The sequence below is a fragment of the Theobroma cacao genome, chromosome 9 (genome assembly GCF_000208745.1).
Source record: "Theobroma cacao cultivar B97-61/B2 chromosome 9, Criollo_cocoa_genome_V2, whole genome shotgun sequence".
Classification (NCBI taxonomy): domain Eukaryota; kingdom Viridiplantae; phylum Streptophyta; class Magnoliopsida; order Malvales; family Malvaceae; genus Theobroma; species Theobroma cacao.
This window is the reverse complement of record NC_030858.1, coordinates 6,040,190-6,061,787: the sequence shown is the minus strand read 5'-3', so window position 1 is coordinate 6,061,787 and position 21,598 is coordinate 6,040,190. Positions and strand designations below refer to the sequence as shown.

General features: G+C 34.5%; 2 protein-coding genes across 3 annotated transcripts; both read right to left on the bottom strand.

Moving 5' to 3' along the window:
• Nucleotides 4,187–10,156, bottom strand: LOC18588639 (fe-S cluster assembly factor HCF101, chloroplastic). Of its 2 annotated transcripts, XM_018128275.1 has the most exons (15): nt 10,007–10,156; nt 9,781–9,921; nt 8,912–9,054; nt 8,769–8,819; nt 8,302–8,457; nt 8,001–8,144; nt 7,787–7,929; nt 7,547–7,616; nt 7,208–7,303; nt 6,869–6,958; nt 6,687–6,740; nt 6,163–6,286; nt 5,947–6,071; nt 5,238–5,360; nt 4,187–4,522 (listed from the first exon to the last, which is right to left on the bottom strand). In XM_018128275.1, exons 1-15 carry the CDS (start codon nt 10,074–10,076, stop codon nt 4,448–4,450), a joined length of 1,605 nt encoding a protein of 534 aa, XP_017983764.1. In that variant the 5' UTR covers nt 10,077–10,156; the 3' UTR covers nt 4,187–4,447. The 2 variants fall into 2 exon arrangements, with proteins under 2 accessions (XP_017983764.1, XP_017983765.1); XM_018128276.1 differs by lacking the exons at nt 9,781–9,921; nt 10,007–10,156 and adding an exon at nt 9,148–9,251.
• On the bottom strand, nt 11,513–18,296 carry LOC18588638 (VIN3-like protein 1). The gene is made up of 5 exons (XM_007013184.2): nt 18,093–18,296; nt 17,222–17,292; nt 13,907–14,546; nt 13,167–13,477; nt 11,513–13,080 (listed from the first exon to the last, which is right to left on the bottom strand). The coding sequence occupies exons 2-5, from the start codon at nt 17,250–17,252 to the stop codon at nt 11,900–11,902; spliced, it is 2,163 nt and encodes a 720-aa protein (XP_007013246.2). The 5' UTR covers nt 17,253–17,292; nt 18,093–18,296; the 3' UTR covers nt 11,513–11,899.

The window sequence follows — 21,598 nt, the reverse complement described above, 5'->3', positions numbered from 1 at the left end:
TAGAAGAGCATGTTGACACTCAAACTTTTTTTTATATTCGATACAATTGATTAGACTAAAGAAGAAGAAGAAGAGTAAACATGTGTATGTTTATATTCTTTGACATATTTATATATATATATATATATATTTTATGAGTTTTACATTTGAATTTATTTTATTTTATTATTATCGACGGGTGGAGATTGAATTAAGTACTATGTTTTACAAAGGAATAGACAAAGAAAGGTTTCTTCAAGAATCTTTTGTTAAATCTTTAACCAACCCTACCATTATAAACCTTGATTTGATTCTTAATTGTGTAGATGTTTTCATCTATTGTTTTATCGCCCTACCCTTCCATTAATTATAAGCCCCATTTGATTGTTAAGTTAACTACATGTTTCATGGCCCTAAAATATCTTCTTGTATTATACAGTACTTATGTATTATTAATCTCATTTATTGGTAATTCAAACTATTGTAAAAATGACATTTTTGACTTATTGCTTTGTACAGATTAAAGTCTTTATTATAATGAAACAATTGACATGTTTAAAAATATGGGAAATTTGTGTGTTATTTATAATTAATAGGATATCTTATTAATTAGAATTTGAAATTTCGACTTTAAGATAAAAATAATAAGATTTATAAAATGAGAAAAAAATATCATTATAAAAAATTAAGATCTAATTAATCCACTAATGTACTGTAAAGATGATGAACTGTGTCTAAATGTGTATCTCACCTCTTTAAATCAAAGTTCTATGTTTGTGTCTGAAATAAAATATATATATATATTTTTGGAAAAGTAACCCCATAAAGCATGCCAAAGAAACATAATTGAGGCAATTTGTCACCCTAAAAGGACAAACAAAAAGGGGAAACATCAAGGCACGCGAGGCTCGAACATGGGGGGAACATATCGAATCTCCACTCTCAAAAGGCGACTAGACATGAAACGCACGGCTTTAGACCAAATTAAATGACTTTAAGACTTCCATTCCATTCCATATTATATAAATATATGGTGGCTTTCTTATAGTTTACAAAAATTGTGAGAATTCGAAGATTGAGTAACAGAAATAATAGAAATCTAGGACATTCTTGTCGATGCCTCAAATCAGTTTCGGTAAAAGGGTACATCATCATAGACTTTGGTCTAAAATCAAACAAACATGATAATTGGCCTAAAGCCAAAACTTGGGCTTATCTTCCTTTTTCCTCATATAATGCTTTAGCCTCAACCCCTTTAGATTTTTTTAATGAGCCAAGCTAGTATTAAATTTTGGTCAGAGTTACTGCGCCACCCCCTATCACTGTGATGGATGCGGGTAATGATACACACGTGCGCATGCGCGCACACGAAGCATGCAATTTGAGAGATTCGTTTTCCACGTGTAATGATTTAACACCAAATAACCACCGGTCTGCTTGAACCTTTTCTTGTTTCTTTTATTACACCAAGGAAAAATTTGCACTTAAAAGTAATTTGGTGTCAGTTTGGAAAGTAATCTTCCATTTGGCTAATTCGGGTAATTTTACAAATAATACAAGAAGATATGAAATTAAATAGATTTGAGTTTAATTTTATTATTTTTTGTGTTTAAATCGTTAATACGTTTAAAATATATTTAATTAATTATAGTAATCGTATTATCATATTTAAATATATATATAAAGTCATACATTAATCAACTCGTTAAAATTAATAATTAAATATTATTTTAGTTTATTATTATTTTGTTTTTATTATATTTGTTAGTCCTATTAGGTCTAATTTTATTATATTTGATGTTATTATTATTTTATTATAACCATTGATTTTAAATTTGAATAATAAAATTATATTTAATTATAAGTATTTTTAATTAATCATACTAAACGTGTTAGGAAAAAAATTATGTTAATCGTTTACTCATGTTTATTAATCGTATCATATTGTATAAAAAATCTTGATATGTTTATATAAATATATTAATCGTATCGTGTTATATGATTATTAAACTTATCTATGTATGAAAACATAAATAATTATTAAACGGTTATCAAACGTTTATATAAATTATGCATTTCAGATGTTGACACGAATAATTATTCGTATTGTGTTTATATTTATTTATATAATCATTAATATTTTATATTAATATGATATAATTAAGATAAAAAATATGAAATACTAAATCTACGTTTGACACTAGATGTTTTTGTTCATGAATTGTTTTAATGGTGTCTACAAGGGTATTTAAGAGAGCAAACATACGCAGTGGCTCGTCAGCCCAACACCAAAAGCATGATGGGTCCCTCAATTAGGATCCGTCGAGACAAGGCGACGTTATTTACATCATCCCTTAAAGTTGCAAGAATTGAAAGATCTCTCTTTTTGGAGGAAACCCATGTGCTAGCTAGTTGTATTCGTGGTGTTGTATATGGTACGTGGGAATTCAGGCACGTGTAGCCTTAGCCTTTCTAGATTCCGTAGCTTGTTTCTGGTAAATGATCATCGCATGACTTCCATCCAGCCTTCCATTGAAATCAATCAATAGTTTACGAAGATTCAACTTATTTAGCTTTTGTTTAGAGTATGATGGTGTTTAAATTGAATCTAGTTGTGGAAAATATATATTCAACGTCCAAGGTGGCTTAAACATTCAATCTACAGACTTTAGATATGAATTAAACCTTTCCAGAAACTTGTTGTAAAGTCATGGACGTTGTTCATGTTGTACTTCAAACCCTGGAAAGAGCAGGCACGATGCCGGACTTAAACACCACCTCACGTTTTGCTATCAACCACGCGTGGGTTGCACTGTCCATATGGCAAGCAGAGCACTACTAAACTACAACCCTGGAGCTATCCAATTTGCCAACTGCCAAAAGATTGAATGAATCTCATTAAGCAAGAGCATTGACTATGGAAAAGACATATATTTAAGGCCAAAAGGGCAAAAGGAGAGGGGGGAGGGGGGCATTAAAAAGGGGTCCCCAAGGACAGCGGTTGAAGACATTGACAGTTTCCTGAGCCACCAAAATTCTGATCCCTCTAGATTAGACGTCCTCAAGTAGTAAATAGCTATTACTCATTAAATGGGCGGTTCCTAACGTTGTTAATGCTGATGACCAACGAACTTCTTTAATGCCTACATACTTTTATTTATTGCTTTTTTTTCTTCTGACATTGCCTCTTGTGAATCCTGCCAGTATTGCTGCTGACTGTTCTTGCCAGAGTTTTTCATCCCTCTCTTTTCTTACTTCACATTTATGTTGTGAACTGCTAATTCTAACAATTGTTACACGTATGCTTGAATGAAATTTTGTATGTATTGTGCTGTCTTTGTATCTACATAGCAAAAGCAAAAGTTGTCGGCAAAATAATAAAGCAAATAACAACAAAAACTAATCTGAGATATGATACATAATTTTTAAAGATAGTTTTTGCTCTTTTTGGGGTATAAAACTCAATGTAAAAAAATAGTAGTATTTATTTTTCAAGATTCAATAGATTCTTCTTAATTAATTTACACAAATTATCAAAGATATTAGGAATAGCAAAAAATTAAAACTAAGAAATAACCTTAAAAAGTAGAGAAGAGGAAGGACTTATAGGTGTGTTTTGAATGACTCTGATGCATAGTATTTGTAGATTGAAGATTGAAAAGAATCAAGAAAGATATGTTACAGAAAATTAATAAAATATTTTATAAATAAAATCAAGTTAGTTTATTTTGTAACATTATGTAATATTTATAACGGTAAATGATTGCATCACAAATTAATTCTTTTTTAGTAAAAAGATTGAGTCAAAAAAGGGAAAAAATAAAGTTGACTACAAAAAGTATAAAATATCACTTGAATTTAATTTATGTGTGTGCTCACATGCAGAGCGAGAATCTACATTTTCTTAAGATTTGGCTCCTTTTTTTTAATATTTGGCTCAATCTCATATGCATCTGAGTCCACTTTCTTTTTTTATTTACAATAAGTTTATAATGAGTTTGTTTATAAAAAGCACCAACTTTTATGAAGGATGGATAGAAGTAAATTTTACAGAAACATCTGAGTATTCTATTTTTGCTTATAAATTGTGGTTTAAATTTCAATGCTTGGGTTGATTGCTAACTTCAAGCATTTAAAACTTATAAATCATGTAATAGATTTATTTGTTCATTACTTAGTGTTGTACCTTAGCATATTCCAGCAATAGTTCAGGATCAGAAATGCAGGCGAATTAGATTGCGGAGAGTTCTTGAAGATAAAAGTTATACATCAGGATATTCAGTCCAGTACACATATGCATAGAATCACATTCATGATCTATTTTTTACAATTTGAAGTACCTGGGTTTCAAGTCATGTCCTAGTTTCGCTTTGGTTCACATTTGACCTGATAGGCTTGTAGGAGAATGCAAGCATTCTTTGTTTGTTGGAGTCAAGTTGTCGATCGGATATGCCACGGGAAAAAATTATCATGATTGTACAGATGTTGGTAGAGGAAAATCAACTAAACGCTCCATCATCTGGAGCTGATCGTACGGAGCAATCTGTGAAATGATGAAGAAGTTAAAAAAAAAGGATAGTTATACATAAGAATGAAAAATAGAACTGCTTATACTAACTTTGTTAGTAATCATGTTATATTTGCATTAGTTGTTTGCACTATTTCTAATGCATAATACATGGATATCCAGGTATAATGAGATGACATAAAATTCTGTACCAACAATTAATCCTGCATTCCTGCTCCATATGATTTTCATTGGTAGCTAAGTCAATGCTGGTGGGTAAATATCATAAATGTGCAGAAATTATTAAGCGCAACATGAACAGAAGGATTTTCTGAATGTCAATGAGGGCCATGCTTCAACTGAAAATGCACAAGACATGAACTAGTCACAAGTTTATCCCTTGTTAATCACCATCTTTTTTACAGTTGAACTGCTAGATTACCAGCCATTCCGTTTGATTAGGAACTGAAGATATTGAAGGTTAAGACAAATACAAGGAGGTGTAGTTTCCATACTAGCTACTCCCATTATCAGGTTTAGCCCTAGTTATGTAATAATGTTTCAATTGAAAATTAAATTTGCTGAAACCTCACTGATGCCAAGTTGTTAGTTATGTTATTGCTGTTGATATTAGGTTAGTCATGAAGTTGACAATTACTTGCCCAGTAATAGCCAATTCTTTATCGCTCTGTGGTATTGTAACAAATCATAGTCATTCATAGAAAAAGAAACATTGAATAAGTCAAGTCACCTGGTTAAATCCATCTGGCCACGTTATTGACACGGCATAGTTTCCCATAGGCCGAATTTCTTCAGGTTCAATATCTTCTGGAATGTCACCATACTGGAGCTTTTGCTCCCCAGTCCACTCATCCTGTTTTGAACCAAGAAAAAGAAGACTGAAGAGGGGGAAAAAGGATGAAGCTGAATTTAAAAAGAAAATTATAGTAGAAAAAGCACAGCACAAAGAATTGTTAAAGTAATTTTTTCTTCCTAGAAAGTAACAATTTTTTTCTCCAAATCATTAGTCAAATGGCCTAGAGTAGCATTTAGATGGCTAGAAAGGAACATTTTGTCTGCTCCAAATCTTTGGTCAAACGGTCTAGCACAGGATCTTGCTTGCTTCTACCATCTAGATTAATCTATTGACTTTGTTAAAGGCTAAAAAGTATATGGATTTGACTGTGGACTTTTTGTTTCTATTTTTGTGGTCCTACACTACAATTTGTTTGTGACTTTTTGGATGCTTAACGACATAAGCGGCTCTATAAAGAGTCAAAATCCTATAGCACCAAATAAGCGGTTAGACAACCCGACACACAAACTTATCCTAAAAGACTCGAAGACATTTCTGATGCATTTCTCCCTATCTATACCAAAATATTAGATATCAAGTATCTTAATTTCTGTCATGGCCTTCTGCATGTGACTGTGTCCATGTAGAAAAAACACCCACGTACCACACTTTGGGCAGAGCGGTCATTCCGTCTTACTGTTGCAGGATGAAGAAGGAATTCTTCCTCTGAATCTGGTACCTTAACCTTTATTGCCTTAATGGATTTGTCATAGGTAACTGCTGTTGATACTAGAACCAAAGAGGATAAAAAAATTAACATTTTTCTTCACCAAGAGCAACTTGAAAGGGATCAGGTACATAGGAGACAATAGGTAGGTACCTTGTTGGCGAATTTTGGCACACTGTTGCACAACACAAACTCCAAGGTTCTGAAATGTCTTGGCAACTTCACCTTGAGGATCAGCCACCACTTCAGGTGTTCCACTATCACCAGAAGCAGAAAGCTGCAAAATTAAATGTAATCAACTATAAACTTGAGTAGGATTTCCAGCACATTCAACACATTCTATTTTTATGTTTAATACATAATGACAGGATGTAGTTAACAAGAAGCACATCAATGATCAATAATTGAGTAAGCCATAAAACTGATGTGCTTGAATAAAAGAGTCTTGAGGCTTGCTCAGGAAAGTTTAAGAATCACGGAAAGATAAAATAAATGCTTACATGCAAAGTTATCTAACTAGAGACACACATAATTAAGAACAGATGAAGCTTACTAAATATACATCCTGAGAAAGAAAAGGAAAAGCTGATGCAATGATGCTTTCTGACCAATTAATAACAGAGTTATTTCAAATATGCAACAGAAAAATAAGCACTAAAGAAAATCATACAACATACTGTTGGTCTAATGGGAAGATCAAACAGATGAGGGATCCCAAACTGCTGGACGACCTGTAAAGGAAATGAAGTAATCAGTTATGCAATTTTTCTGTTGTACACAAATGACCTGAGTATCAGTACTTTAAATTATTTTACTATCTATTAGGAATGAAAAGTAACTTCAGGATAATGATGCATGCCTGAGAGCCCGAACCTCTGCCGAATGGGTAGTAGCGTTTCCCATCAGCGTCAAAGTGGCACATATTTTCAACCACAGCAACACATGGCACCTATATGCATTAACAGCAAAACAATATGTTAAGTTATGAAGCATAAAATTAAAGAAGGTTTCACCTACTGATAAACTTGCAATTCCTTCCTTCAAATATGCATATCGAAATATATCTAAAAGCAGGTACAATAAATGACACTGATGTTTTAATTTAAAGCTAAGCTAATAATATGCCATAATAACATTTATCTCATACTCGTCGGTTTATTTGTAAATTAATGCTAGGTTGTATGGAGTAAGAGGAAACCTTAAGCTTCGAAAACATACGAACTCCTTTGGCAACATCAATGAACGCTAGCTTCTGAGGGGTGGTAACAATAACAGCAGCTGTTAATGGGACTACCTGTTATTTTCATTTTAAGCAACATTAAACACAATACTGTCAAGATTAAGAAAATATGATAGATTACATTACATGCAACAACTATAATAATATAGAAAAAGGGGATGTTGCTAGCTATTTTTGTCCACATGGGTATGCTTAACAATTTGAAAAATCATGAGAATTTTACTTTAAAGAAGAAAGAAAAATATGTAAGATTAGATAGAAAATCTAGTATTGAGGGCAGATATCATAGAAAAGAACCTGACATAGAGTAAGCTGGATATCACCGGTTCCAGGGGGCATGTCAATAACAAGGTAATCGAGCTCTCCCCTATAAATAAGAAGCAATCAGATTTTCAGAGTGAACATTATAGTGCCAGAAAGTTATAATTCTAACAAGATAAAATGATGCATATTCGTTAAGCAATGCACAAACAAAATTCATACAGTTTACCAAATCTTGTAAACAACTCAAATAGCATATTCAGAATCATGTCATACCACTCTGCAGTTGTCAGAAGTTGATTGATGACCCCAGAAACCATTGGACCTCGCATTATTGCATGACCTTGTCCGGCAAATCCAAAGGATACCATCTTGACTCCCAAATATTCAGTCGGAATGATGGTTCTCTTTTCTGGGTTCTGAGTAAGATCTAAAACGTCAGAACAACACCTATGTGCAAATAAGATAAATGTGAAGTTCTGAATACTACCATCTCTAGCAATCGGTTTTCAGGGGAGACCATTGTTGGTAAACTTGGTCCATAAACATCAGCGTCAAAAATACCAACTCTAGCTCCCATTCCAGCCAAAGTATATGCCAGATTTACAGCAACTGTTGACTTACCTACACCCCCCTACAGAGTTTCCACATACAGGATTGATGAAAAAAATTCAACAGAAGGCATTTAATTTTACTTAGTTTAAGTTTCCTGCAGGAAAGACAACATGGCTAGAAGGGCACAAAACATGTAAATATATTTACCTAGCAATGAACTAAGAAAGAAAGTTTACCTTGCAACTCGAAACTGCCACAATATTTGAAATTGTTTGCAGACCTGCTGGAAGTTGTCCAGCAAAAATAGGTTTCGCTGGTTGTGCTGACATGGTTACACTGACTTTACTGACCCATGGAAGCCTGGCCACCACCTCATTTGCTTGCTGCTCAAACTGTCATGCATTAAAAATCTTGTATTACTGTTTCAATATTCGAGCCAAAGATAATATATATTGCATTTGCAAAGAGGCAGGCATAACAAGAAGATGCATTACTGAAAATAGTCTGCTATTTGTCCATAGAAAACAATGCGCACAATGGACAAGATAAGAAATAGAAAGAAAAGTAAAATGAGTTTCATTTTTCAAAGGAAGATCCACAAGTTCTTATTACTACTTAGTTTTGAGTGAATATATCAAACAAAAGTCTACCATTCCAAATATACATCAGTTCTTGATCAAAAAATGGTGATTGTGTCATTTACCATGTCCTTGATTGGACATGCTGGTGTTGTGAGCTCCAATCGAAAGGAAACCTGAAATGCGAAGTTGAAACTTCTTAGCAGGTGCTTTTTTTCCCCATTTTTTAATGTATTTTAAGAAATCTTCAACATATTTTCCAAGTGACCTCTCCCAAAGCTTCATCAATGAGCAGATCTTTCACAAAACCACAGGAGACAATATCTGTTCCAAAGTCTGGATCCATGATTTGAGACAAGGCTTTTAATACATCACCCTCAGCAGTTCCAATTGATGTGGCCGAAGAACCAGCTGCCACCAATCAAATTAAAATTTAGATGACTTAAAATAAAATCCTGAAAACATTTTAAGCGATAGTATTACTCCCATTGAACAGTAAACCACCTATATATTAGGCAAAAAATGGGGGTAGAATGGTTTCTTTGTGCGACACAGCAATATGGCCACAAGATCACTTGGTCATCTCCTACCATCCTAACAACTTAGGATATATATATATCTATCTGGAACAATGATAGTAAAATGCAAACGGGTTAAATCTTTCCAAAAGTTTTATTTTATTAAAAGGAAGTATTCACCTTAATTCAGAGGCCAAATTAAGCATGCCGGGCATGTAGACATACAAGCTTTTTATAAGAGACTGGGTTATATTCTGACTTTGCAACACATTAAAGAGTGAAAAAATTGCAGATTTCACAGCAACGAACTTAAAACTTTGATTTTCAGGTTGCCTAAACACCAATAAGTAAAATGACACATAATAAAAATAAACAGTAAAAGAACTACTTCTTTTCAACACAACAATAAGCACAACAGCAATATCATCCATCTTTAAAGCCATTCCATATATTTCAAGAGCCAAGAGATAATCATGCTTCCCGCCAATGTTTTCAGCTTAAAGAATCTCTCTGGCTTGAAAAGAAAAGCACTGCACATGTGGGATTTAGAATGAAGCGGCAAGATAAAGTTTCTGAATGCCTGGGTTTTGCCTTCGGTATGATATATATGGAGTATTACCCTCAAGAGAGGCAGCTTTTGGGGTAAAGCAGCTAAAATTGGACCGTTTATGTGATACCCAGATCGACCTTTCCAGTTTTTGAGGCTGAAAGAAGCAGTAGGCAGCTGATGGTTGAAGACATTTCTCAAGTGAAAGCAGTCCTGCAATGAAGAAACAGAAACCTTCAAGTAAAAAACTGAACTAGTTTCACTAGTTGTTGCTAAAATGAAGCACATGTTAAGCTACCTCCTTTTAGATGTTGCTTTGTAGTTTGAAAGGAGAGATGAGGCCAGGATGGAGCATGAAGAAGTTGCATTTTAGAGAGGGAAGGAAATGAGAGAACTTTTTCTTCAGTGTTTGCAAAGAGACATTATAAGAAGTTAGCGGTCGGCCGTTGTGAGCCTCATGTTTCAGTTGTCCGAGTGATAAAATTAATGGTTCAAAAACTAGAAACGACAACGTTTCATCACGCTGTCCGTCCACGTGGCATTTCGGTCTGGCTCTGCATTACAAGATTTAAAAAATTGCCCACTTTTTTCTTTACGTATTCTATATTCAACCCAGCCTCATTTTTGTTCATTTCTTTTTCTTGGACAATGGGGATTTGTATCCATCCAATCTACACAAATATGAACAAGCTGCATATGGCAGCAAATTAGTTTGCATCAGTAACAACATCAAGAATAAAAGCAAACATTATACCAGCAGCATCTTCCTCCAGTCCCCAATTTGTAATGAGCATCCCGTTGATACTGTCCCCTGCAATCTCCTGTAAACCTTGAAGCCTGTATCTGACAGTTTCCTTGACACGGTTGAGTGTTGCTGAACTGGTATCGGCCTTTGCACCATAAAGTCTCCTTTTTCTCTCCAACCAGACAACGGAAATATAGGCACTCCAGGCGATCCTTGGCATAACTGCTATCAATCAAAGGCTTTCTTTTTAAGGCTTTGCTGCACCCTTCTGAATTCACTAGACCAATCGAATTGAAGGATTTGGCCCCAAACCTGCTTAGTGTAATTGCTAGTCTTGAAAAAGTGATCCCTGGTTTCCATTTTCTCATCATAGAAAACATAAGTTTGTGTTGCGAGAGGAGATCCCCCAAGGGCTAATTCCATGCTGAGTAGGTAGCCTGTCCAGAATAACCATTCAAGCAAATAATGCGATGCCTAAGAATATGATACTTAAACCATATAACCTTGACAAAGGAAAGGGAAGTATTCGTTAGTTTAAGCAGTTTCTTCCATCCCCAGCTGTGATTTTGAGAAGTTTGAATTTGCCATAAGGTCCTACCCTTGAGAACATGGATTTGTATCCAAACTATTCCAGATGGATCTTGCCTTCTGTCCAGAAGGTTGAATTTTTGTTGATTTCAGTATCACCCTTGAACAATTTAATTTGAATTTAATCACGGTTCCATTGAACTACTAACCAAGGTCCGAAAGAATTGTTCGCAGTGTTGCCCCTGTTTAGAGTTTCCTCTTTATTTCAATAATACAGTGTAATTCCAAATGCTTAGGCCTTCTGCATATAAAAGAAAAAGAAGGCATGTTTTCTCCATCATTTTCGTGAAAGAGTCATCGCTTCCTCAATGAACTGGCAAATAATTTGCCAACAGAAATTACCAGTGACATTGTGTTACTGCACCAATTACTAAGCAAGAGTGAGATGCAAAATTCTAACCTTTTGTTCAATAGACATGAAGACAACACAAAAACAAAAGGGTAGAAGAAGAAAATTGAGGAACAAATATGTGACCAAATAAAATTCAAGATTAATTCATATACCCTTCTTTGAATTAAAGAAGGTAATAAAGCATCCATACATATATTTTCTCCATGATTAAAAGTCTACAGCTTCAAATGTAACTAGGATGTTTTAGGAAATGAAAAGTGCCTTCTACAACATGAAAACTCACGTTCAAGGCCCCCCTTCAACTAAAATAGGAATTGTGCCAGCAATCGGCATCCCAAATCTTTTGCTGAACAATCTAGTCCGCAATACAAAGAATCACCTTCTGAAAGTGATTAGGAAAAAATGCCTGTACAAAGTTGGTGAAACAATCAGGGGTAAGTTATCACAAGAAAAGAATAATCATGAAGCAAACAGCAATCCTGTATTTTAGAATGCCCTGCACTAATTTAGTGCCACAGCTTACTACAGAATCCATTTCGTGGCCTCTTGCTAGATATGATATCAGAAAATGAGTCAACCAACTGCCCTGCCAAGCTACTTGGATCATCAATCAGGGTTTGAATGAATGTGTTGACCACCCTACGTTCCTGCTCTGTTGACCTCAAGCTAAACCATGTTAGTAATTTCAACCTGAATTCTTGGTTAATATAACCCTCACATTCTAGCCATCTGATTATCTTCACACAGGACTCAAAATTTTCATCCAAAGAACCTGAATCATTTGAGATTCGAAATGGTGACCCATTTATGAGAGTGCTATCACAGTCATGTGTCTCTTCATGTGAGTTTTCCACTCTTTTCCTGCACAACTCCGTATGGGAATCAACAGCAGGCACTTCCCCTGTTGGCCCATTAGTCCAGGTGGAATCACCACTACCATGTGATCTTGCTAATCCATTCTTCTCTATTTCATGAGAAGCAGCATCATCATCTGCCTCCACAGCCTGTTCTAAAGTGCAGCAACCATTATCTTCATCCCTGGAGGACTCAAATGGAGGAGTTAGTTCTTCATTTAGATCAGGCACAGAGACAACATTTAAGTCAAGCCCACGTGAAACAGATGGCATATGATCATCTTCTCGAGTTTCAGGCATAATAATTTTGCTGGCTCCACAGCATTTTTCTACATCAGCACTGCAAAACCCTTCAAAGCAGCCTTGCTCTTGAGCCCAAGCCACACGCAGGATCTTTCCAAGGTCTCGAACCTTAAATCCAGAAGAACCAACTGCTGGGAGCTCCTTTGAACCTAAAGAACTTCCTTCAATATGGGTATTCTCTTTCTTCTGATTCATGACAGCTGCGGGATTAGGATTCTTGTGAACTATCTCTACACTCTTGGTGAAACATTTAGCCTCAGAATGGCCCAAGTCACCAGCTTCAGTATAAGAAACAATGCGAAAGGTGTACTCAGTACATGGCTGCAGATTAGATATCAAAATCCTTCTCTGAGTTCTTGGAAATACAGAGATAGGTTCTTTTGTATGTGTCTCGTCTCTACTCTTAAAATACCAGAGCTTGTAGCCCTTAATATCATCAGGTGATGCAGTAGACAGTTCAATTAGAATAATTACAACAGATGACGACGTCACTTCTTCAAATAGAAACCTGCAAGCAGCGGGACGTGAATCTGCCCAAAAAGGAAAAGAGTTGCTCATATAACTAACTTCAAAATAATCAATAGGAGAAATAGAAACAGCCATTGTGAGTTCTAACCTTGGCACTTTGGGCTAGTATTAGACATGGTCGCCAGCCATTCATCTGCTTTTTCAATTGCAAGAGAGCATAGTTTCTGTATATCACCAGCAACAGAAAGCCTGCTGACAATTCCCCGTGCCATTTTGGCATGGACTCCATTCACTGGGCCCACTTCTTTTTCTAGTTTGGCCTTAGCATCTCTCACAAACTCATGCAGTTCTTTAAACCGAGAAGTCTCATCTAGGAGCCTGTAACTCAAGTATATCCTATAACAAAGAACATCCAGGCGGCGAGCATCCTTGGCTATACTTAGTTGCTTCTTCCAACATCTGCCAGTAGCAAGCAAATCACACCAATCCTGTCAGCCCAAAGCTGAAAAACCTATACCAGAAAGATAGAAATAACAGTAGTTACCATATTCTCTAACACCTGATTCATCACATTGAGATTATTTTCCAACATCAAATTTGTTACAAGCAGCAATAAGTATGTTTGATGGAAATGTCTGTTTGATCCTAACAAAACAAGAAAAAGAATTCTCCAGCTTCCTAACAAAAATATGACACAATGATAAACGTGGACATTCTGAAGACAAATAAAGTACAATAAATTTTCTTAACAAATGAAGATCTCAACCAGACTGGACTTGAGTCATTGCTTGCAACCACTTCAATGCAAACAAAATGCAATTTGTAAGGTTAGAAGAGGACAGAATTCAGCAAGTTGAATGAGGCATAAGCTGCAAGCCAATAACTTACCCCAATATACCTGAAACTTTACCACATGAAGCACAACAATAACTACCATCTAGCTGCATCAATTGGCCAAGATCAATGACCCCCACCTTCTCACGTTGAAGAGCACACTCAATATGGCATGACAACCCACAATAATCCCCCTCGCCAGATTCAGAGGTGCATACCAACCAAAGACTTGGGTCCTTATTGTCATCAAATAAGTGACAGATGCAACATGAGCATCTCTTGCAAAATGTGTCATCTATGGACAGAACAGCTCTGCAAGCAGAGTTTTTACATATCCATGAGTTAGAAAATCCAAGATCTGGAGGCAGCTCAGAAGCTGGGAGCACCCGCATCGGGTTCTCCCCCTTTCTGTTCTGCTTCCTAGAGGAAGGCTGACTGTTCGCAGTGGATGAGGCCTTTCTCAACTCTGGCTTCTTGATTGTCTTGTTACTCAACCTTAAAGCTTCAGTCATTTTGCTCTTTGAAGAAGCTGAATTTTTCTTTTCTTTATCAAAACAGGTTCGAAGAAGCTCCTTTCTTGGACCTGATTTCAGAAACTCCTGCAGGAGTTCTGGACTTCTTGAAGCATCATCTGAATGGCCATTTTTCTCTGGGGTGCTTTGCACACTGGATGAAAGACTCTGTAAGCCAGAAACTGCACAGAGAAAATCAATGTGAGACAGTCTTTGGTGGGGCAAAAAACACTTAGTAGGAACTAAAACCAAAATTTCAAAATGAGGACAACAGATATCACACCACAGTTTTAAGCAGAAAGTAGTACTAATAGTGTGGATAAATTAAGTACTAATAGTGTGGATAAATTAAGTCATGAAAGAAGTCGAGCTTCAGTGTTCTGTGCAAAGAGGCATGAAACATAACTTTTTTCTCCTTTCCAAGAACCCCCATTCATGAACCTTTTCTTTCAATAGTAACTTATGTGAGATGTTTGGCTATCATTTAGGTGATATACTTTTTTGGCCCCTATTCTCAACCCCTTGACATATGTAACTCCCACAACTCAACCCTTTCTAAAGACATTAACATAATTGGCAAATGTCAAAATTGGTTTCTATACTCATTCTCTATATTCAATATTGCAAGCTGCCAATTGGTTCTTAGAAGGTAAATATCTAGATGAGAAAGGAAGTCAAAAATAGCAAGACTTCAATAAGTCTAACTGCAAAAAAATAAAAAGATAAAGATAAAAGAATAACATGAATACCAGCAGAACTAGATAAGTGATGCATGTATAAGGAATTTGTAACCAAAGTATAAACAGTGCTGGAAATATTGATAATTTGACAACTAAAATGACAAAGAAATGAAAGGAACAATAAGGAAAAGGGAGTCAATGCATGTTAGGCTACTGACAACTCATGGTTATATTCACTATAAATAAATTCATCCACGATCAGTTGCAGACTTGCGTTACATCCGATTTTCACCCAAAAATTAAGGGAGAAGGAAAGATGGGGGAAGAAGAAATTCTAATCTGGTCCACTTGCTCAAAAGATTTCTCAAACAAATTATCCAAATTCAAATATGTAAGACCCAAATTACAATTATCTGCATGCATCTAGGCCATATCAGATCTTGAGGATCACTTCATTTCGCAAAGCAACAAAAGAAAAATACAGAAATAACAAGCAACTTTATAAAGGATAGCATTGATGTGAACCAGATGTTCCAAGTATTTACTAGAAATTTGGAACCAGATGGCATATGTATAAAACAAAATCTTCTACAAGAGAAAAAAGCACCCTTTTTTTTTGTTTAAAAAAAAAATCACACAAAAGAAATGAAATCCCATTTCTTATAAAATGAAAAAGAAAAAAATTTGAAAGCTACATGAACAGGTATTTTTCAACAAAGAATTAACAAAAATTTTGCAATAAACGCCATTCATATTATGAATAAAAGAAAAAGAGATAAATTTTTCAGTCCAAATAAAACGGCCACGAGATACCTGATGGACACCAGATCCTTCTTTACAATGGAAAGAGAGAAAAAAAAAAACAAATTTTAAGAATTTCACACTGGAAGAGCATCCATGGAGCAAGCTGCAGCACAGATTTGCAAAGCAGCCTGAGTTACAGTTAGGGTTTCAAAAGAATCCCTTATTTTTATATGCTCCATAGAGAAAAATATCTATTTGGACCGGGTTATTGGACTCGACTTGGTCACACAAAGATCCATATGCAAGTAGTCAATGGTTCAAACAAGTTTCCAATATTGACACAGAGTCAGATTAGTAACCTGATTGGTCAACATCACATAATTCACAATCGTTTTAAACATTCTACCGAAAACAGAATCACAGAAAAAGGTGTAAGCAGATTAGTTGTAAAGACCAGTGACATTAAGTTCCTTATAAATATGCATACCATTTATCCATGATATCATCAAACTTTAAATTAAATGAAAATGAGAGGTAAGTGGTTTAATTTTCATGGAATTAAAGGGGAGAAAATCCTCCAACTCATGCTGGCAAGAACCTAAATTATAGCCAAATCTATAGCCAGCTATTCCTTTTCAATCCAGCAGTAACCAACGTCTGTGGTTTGTTTGATTCATATACCATGTTACTTGCTCATCTCAATTTAAAAGCAGTTTCAAATTCTGATGTGGCATTAAAATTTGTCATAACGTTTTTCCTCAAAAGCATGAAACTTGGTAAAACACTGAGATTGAGATTAAGATTAAAGATTAATTTTGTCGATGTGGAAGAAACCAGCACATTTATCATACATACCATAAACATCATGCAGAAAAATATGTGAGAAGAAAGGAAGGGTTCAGCAGCATAATCAAATGACTGAATATGATAATCCCCACAATAATTTATCATATAAGTGATTAAGTTACTTAAAGATAGGGTTAATCATAGTCATTATTCACCCTGAAATAACACCCATGCAAGAATTTGTTTCACTGACCTTGTAATGAAAATGGGAAAGAGAAAAGGAAGTCAGGGTGAAAGGGGGATTGCATATATACTGAAGATGATTCTCAATGAATTCCATTTCATACAAATGATTTAGAGTCATTTCATCAGTAACCAGGATTGGCTTCCATAGATTAAAGTCCACTAAACACCTCACGCAGCCTTACAATCCATTAACATAATTTAAAGTATCTTTTCCCAAGGTTCAGAGTCAGTTATCTCAGTACTTCAAACGACAATACAAACATCACAACATAAAGCTAGAGTGACATTAGTATCTTAAAACTCTCCTTTGACGAACAATCTCTTCCAAGATCAAGGATTCAGTAAGATAAAAGCAGGCAGTTATAGAAAAGAGCACAGAGCAAATATGAAGAAGATCATACCTTTAGCAAGGAATTTATCTTCTAAATCCATAATTTAAATGTTGAAACCCACAAAGCTTACCTCTCCCCCCCTGTAAACATTAATCAATATTGACCAGTGAATTATCAAATAATAGACTAATTACTTTAAATTAAAAAAAAAAACAGAATCACAATTTCCTCATTAATGAAACCAAAAAGAAAACAAAAAAGCAATAAAAGCTTTCCTCCTATCTGCATGTGGAAGAATATTTTACTGTTTATTTAAATTTTATCCTTCCTATTTCTATCTCTGCAATGCAGCTTACAATCAAACAAGAAAAAAAAGACAACAATAAATAGCAAATCGACAATTAAAAACTTTGCAGCAAAAAAAAAAAATATATTATCATTTTCTCATTAAAACAGAATCCATGCAATAAACAAAATTTTCCAGCCTCTTAAACCCAACAAAAAAGATTTAAACTTTTTCACAACATTGCAAAAATTGATTGCTTTATACCATTAGAAAAAGAGAAAATAAAACAAAAAGAAATTTCATGAAGAAAAGCTTATTTAAAAAGCAAAATAACAACAATGCCTGTGAATTTACCAGTGAATAAATTCAAGGAGTTAAAAAAAAACACATTAAAAAAAAACCGAATAATAATTCAAAATTAAGGAAAATCAAATGTAGGATAAAGTAAAAGAGCGTAAATTTAAAGCGGTTAACTGTACAAAAAAAAAAGGAACGTAATTTGACAGAACCAAACGGAAGTTTGAAGAAAAGAGCCAAAACTGAAACGAGAACGGATCTGAACAAATAAAAATAATAATAACAACAACTCCCATAAAAATCATTTCCAAAAAAAGGAAAACAATTAAAAGAGAAAAAAATGTCTAAGATAAATACCTTCGTATAATGGGGAGGAATCTAGGGTTTTAACGAAGCCAAACCCCCCAAAAAAAAAGAAAAGAAAAAGAAAAAAACTTTGAATCCAAAGAGAAGGAAAAAAAAAAAAGGAGAGAGGAGAAAGACTCTTCGTTGTTAGTTGGCTTTTGAGGAGAGAGAAGAGAAAGCTTGTACGAGTTGCTAACGCTTCGGAGCTAAAAAAGTTCAGGGGAGATTCACGCGCGTTTGATTTGTTGTTTTATTTAAAAAGCGGGGTTGGTTTCTGGTTGAGCAGAAAAAGTACGTGAAGCACTGTCTCTTCTTCTGATTGATGCGTGATGTAACAGCTACTGGGGTAGCGCGTGCTTGATTGTTTTATCCATAGATTATCTATTATTTATTTTTTAAAAATTTAAAAATTTAGGGTTTGTTGGGCCAAAAATTTAATGATCAAATCAAAAATCGTTTAACGTTCAGAACCGTTGGATCAGAGGCGTCCTGGCTCTTTTCTCTTATTGGGGAATCTAATTTTGGTTTTTTAAACTGTTGACCAAAAGACTAATGATTTCTAATTAATGGATTAATTAATACGTGGAATTATGACACAAGTATTGGGGGAAATTAATTGGAGGGATTAAGGGAAACTCATGGGATTCAGAAACGAAACAAGAACGCAACACGTGGCAGTAGAATCTTCAAAGCAATGGGTGGGGGAGGCAAAGAAAGGGAATCAGTCAAGGAAAATTTGCCGTGTCAAGTAGTAGACGAGAGAAGGTCGTACTTGTGAATTTTCATGATTCACATTCAAACACTTTCCCTTGTGCTTTTGTACTGAATTAATTAATAATATAAATGATAAAAAATTCGCGGGCAGGTGAAGAAATTGTTGCCTTTTTGTTGACACTTGTATCAGTTCTCACATGGAAATACTACAACACATGTCCCTTTTGCTTTTTCTTTTCTGCTGATAATGACTTCATGGGTTTTCTTTTTCTTTTCTCTTGGATTTTAACTTACCCTAGCTAGCTGGGTAAGCTCCTTGAATCCAAGTGCTTGCAAAGTTAGGTTAATGAACGAGTCAAAGAATCTAATCAGTTTTTAGGGTTCTCGATATATAACACTGAAGAAGAAAGTCTAGTTCAGAAGAAGCAGCCGTAAGACGGTAACCACAAATTTCAACTATCAACACATACGTGCATATGATGAACAAATAGGATGTAATGCTTGCTGTACAATTTGACTTTAGGGTTCGGTAGATATGGTTTTCTGCTCTAGCTAGGAAAGATAGCTGAGGGAAACCCTAATCCATGCAAAGTATTTTGTTTTGGTTTTTTGTATGGGGGGCTGGCATATGGTTATGGGTTGGTGAAGAACAATAATCATACAAAATCTGATATGGAGTCGTGAGTTTTGTGTGGTTCAAGTAGGAGCTGTTGGTTGGCATTGGCAAAGACAATGCAGCTGTTAGTTGGCGATGGATTGGAGTCTTATCATTATTATGGATTCCACAATATCCAAAAACATTGAGTACAGCGACATAAATGTGTCCTACAGACAATTAAAAAAGCCGACATAAGATGTGACCCTGTATCTAACGCGATATTTGCTATCTAGCCATGATAAAGTCAGAAAAGCTCTCTGCAATTCCCCGCAAAGTGGATCTAATCTAATCAAATTGATATTACTACTGCAACCACTAGTACTATGCCTATTTGGATACAGTAAAATTGCAGTAAATTTTTGTTCCCTCAGATGGATAAATTACTTCAAACCCAAATTAGAATGTATAAATTATATGATGAAATTCGAATTTAATAATTATTTATTGATGTTAATACTAGTTTTGTCAATTGAATCAATTTTTATAGGTAAATTTTGAATTTATAATTAAATATAGTAATCTTGGACACAACATAAAAAGATACAGAATTAAACAATTTATATTTAATTTTTATCGTGTTTCATATTTTAATCGTATTAGATACAATTAACAAGTTTAATTAATCATGTTATCATGTTTAAATATGTATAAGTGACATGTTTAATGTTAATAATGAATTATATATATATTATTTATGCTAAATTTTATTATATTTGATATTATTATTATTTTATTATAATTATTGATTTTAAATTTGAATAATAAAATTATATTTAATTTTAAATATTTTAAATTAATTATGTTAAATGTATCAATCGTGTTAGGAAAAAATCATATTAATCATTTAATCATATTTATTAATTATGTTGTGTTATATAAAATTCTAACACGTTTAATAAATATGTTAATCATATCGTGTTACATAATTATTAAATGTATTTATAGATGTGTTTCAGATACTGATATGAATAATTATTTGTATTACGTTTATATTTAATCTTATCATATTTCATATCTTAATGATATTAACATAATTAAAATACAAAAACATGAATTATCATATTTATTTATAATCATTTACTGACGAGAATAAATTTATCTATTGAATCAATCCCTCGCGAGCAAAAGTGCAGTGAAATAGTTCTTCCTTAAATGCAAAACCTGTTACTTGTAAAGGAATTCATTTGCTTGGATTGAAGATTTTATGACACATGCAGTAGCAGTAGCTAATCCTTGAGAAAAAACAATTGCAAAAACAGCAAAAGCTTTAAATGTCTGCTATTTTAATGCATGGAAGTTGAGTTAAAGGTATTCGGAAAATATGACAATTGCCTTTATCTGAACAGGTTATAAAGATATATAAATACTCACGGGAACCTCCCTTTTTAATGCTACTGTTCACCTAACTTTCTACCCGGCCAAACCAAAGATCTGATCGATTGGTCTATTAAAAACACATGTTAGAGCAGTAGTGCATGATTAACGGATCTGTCTTTCTGGATCCCAGGTAACGTAAGGGCATCCTATTAAACACAACCACACAGGATTTTTTTTTTTTGGGAAAACAACCACACAGAATTGTATATACTTAAGTGGTAAAAAGAATTGAAAAAATGGAAAGGACAATTGTTTATGTAAAATGGTATAATTTTTTTTTAGTTTAAAAATCACATCACCAAATAAATTAGAATTACGTTAAATATTTTGTACATTATCACATCAGCCCTTCGTATCCGGCATTGTAAACATCGTCCTAAAAACACTATATACATGGCAGCGAGACTGGGGGCAGGCGTACCATACGGCGGTGACAATAGAGAAGGTGATTTTGTCACATTTCCGATGAAAGATTCGGTGATGGGTAAAGTGTAAGCAACCTAATCATAGCCTGCAGAGTGATGAGCCCTCTCCAATGTCCAGGAGATAAAAATCGTACCCCAAGAAGACAATGGCTAGGGGCACACACCATCTCAGCTGGCATACCTTGATGGACGTAAAGCTCCTCGATTTCAAACCGAAATTCATTCTAAAAGCCCAACAAAAAGGAGTAAAAGAAAAAGGTGGACAATAATGAAGCCTCCCTGGCAGTACTTCATTTTACTGCCAAGCACTGGCAAAGAAGTTTAACTACTAAAGAGGACTGCAA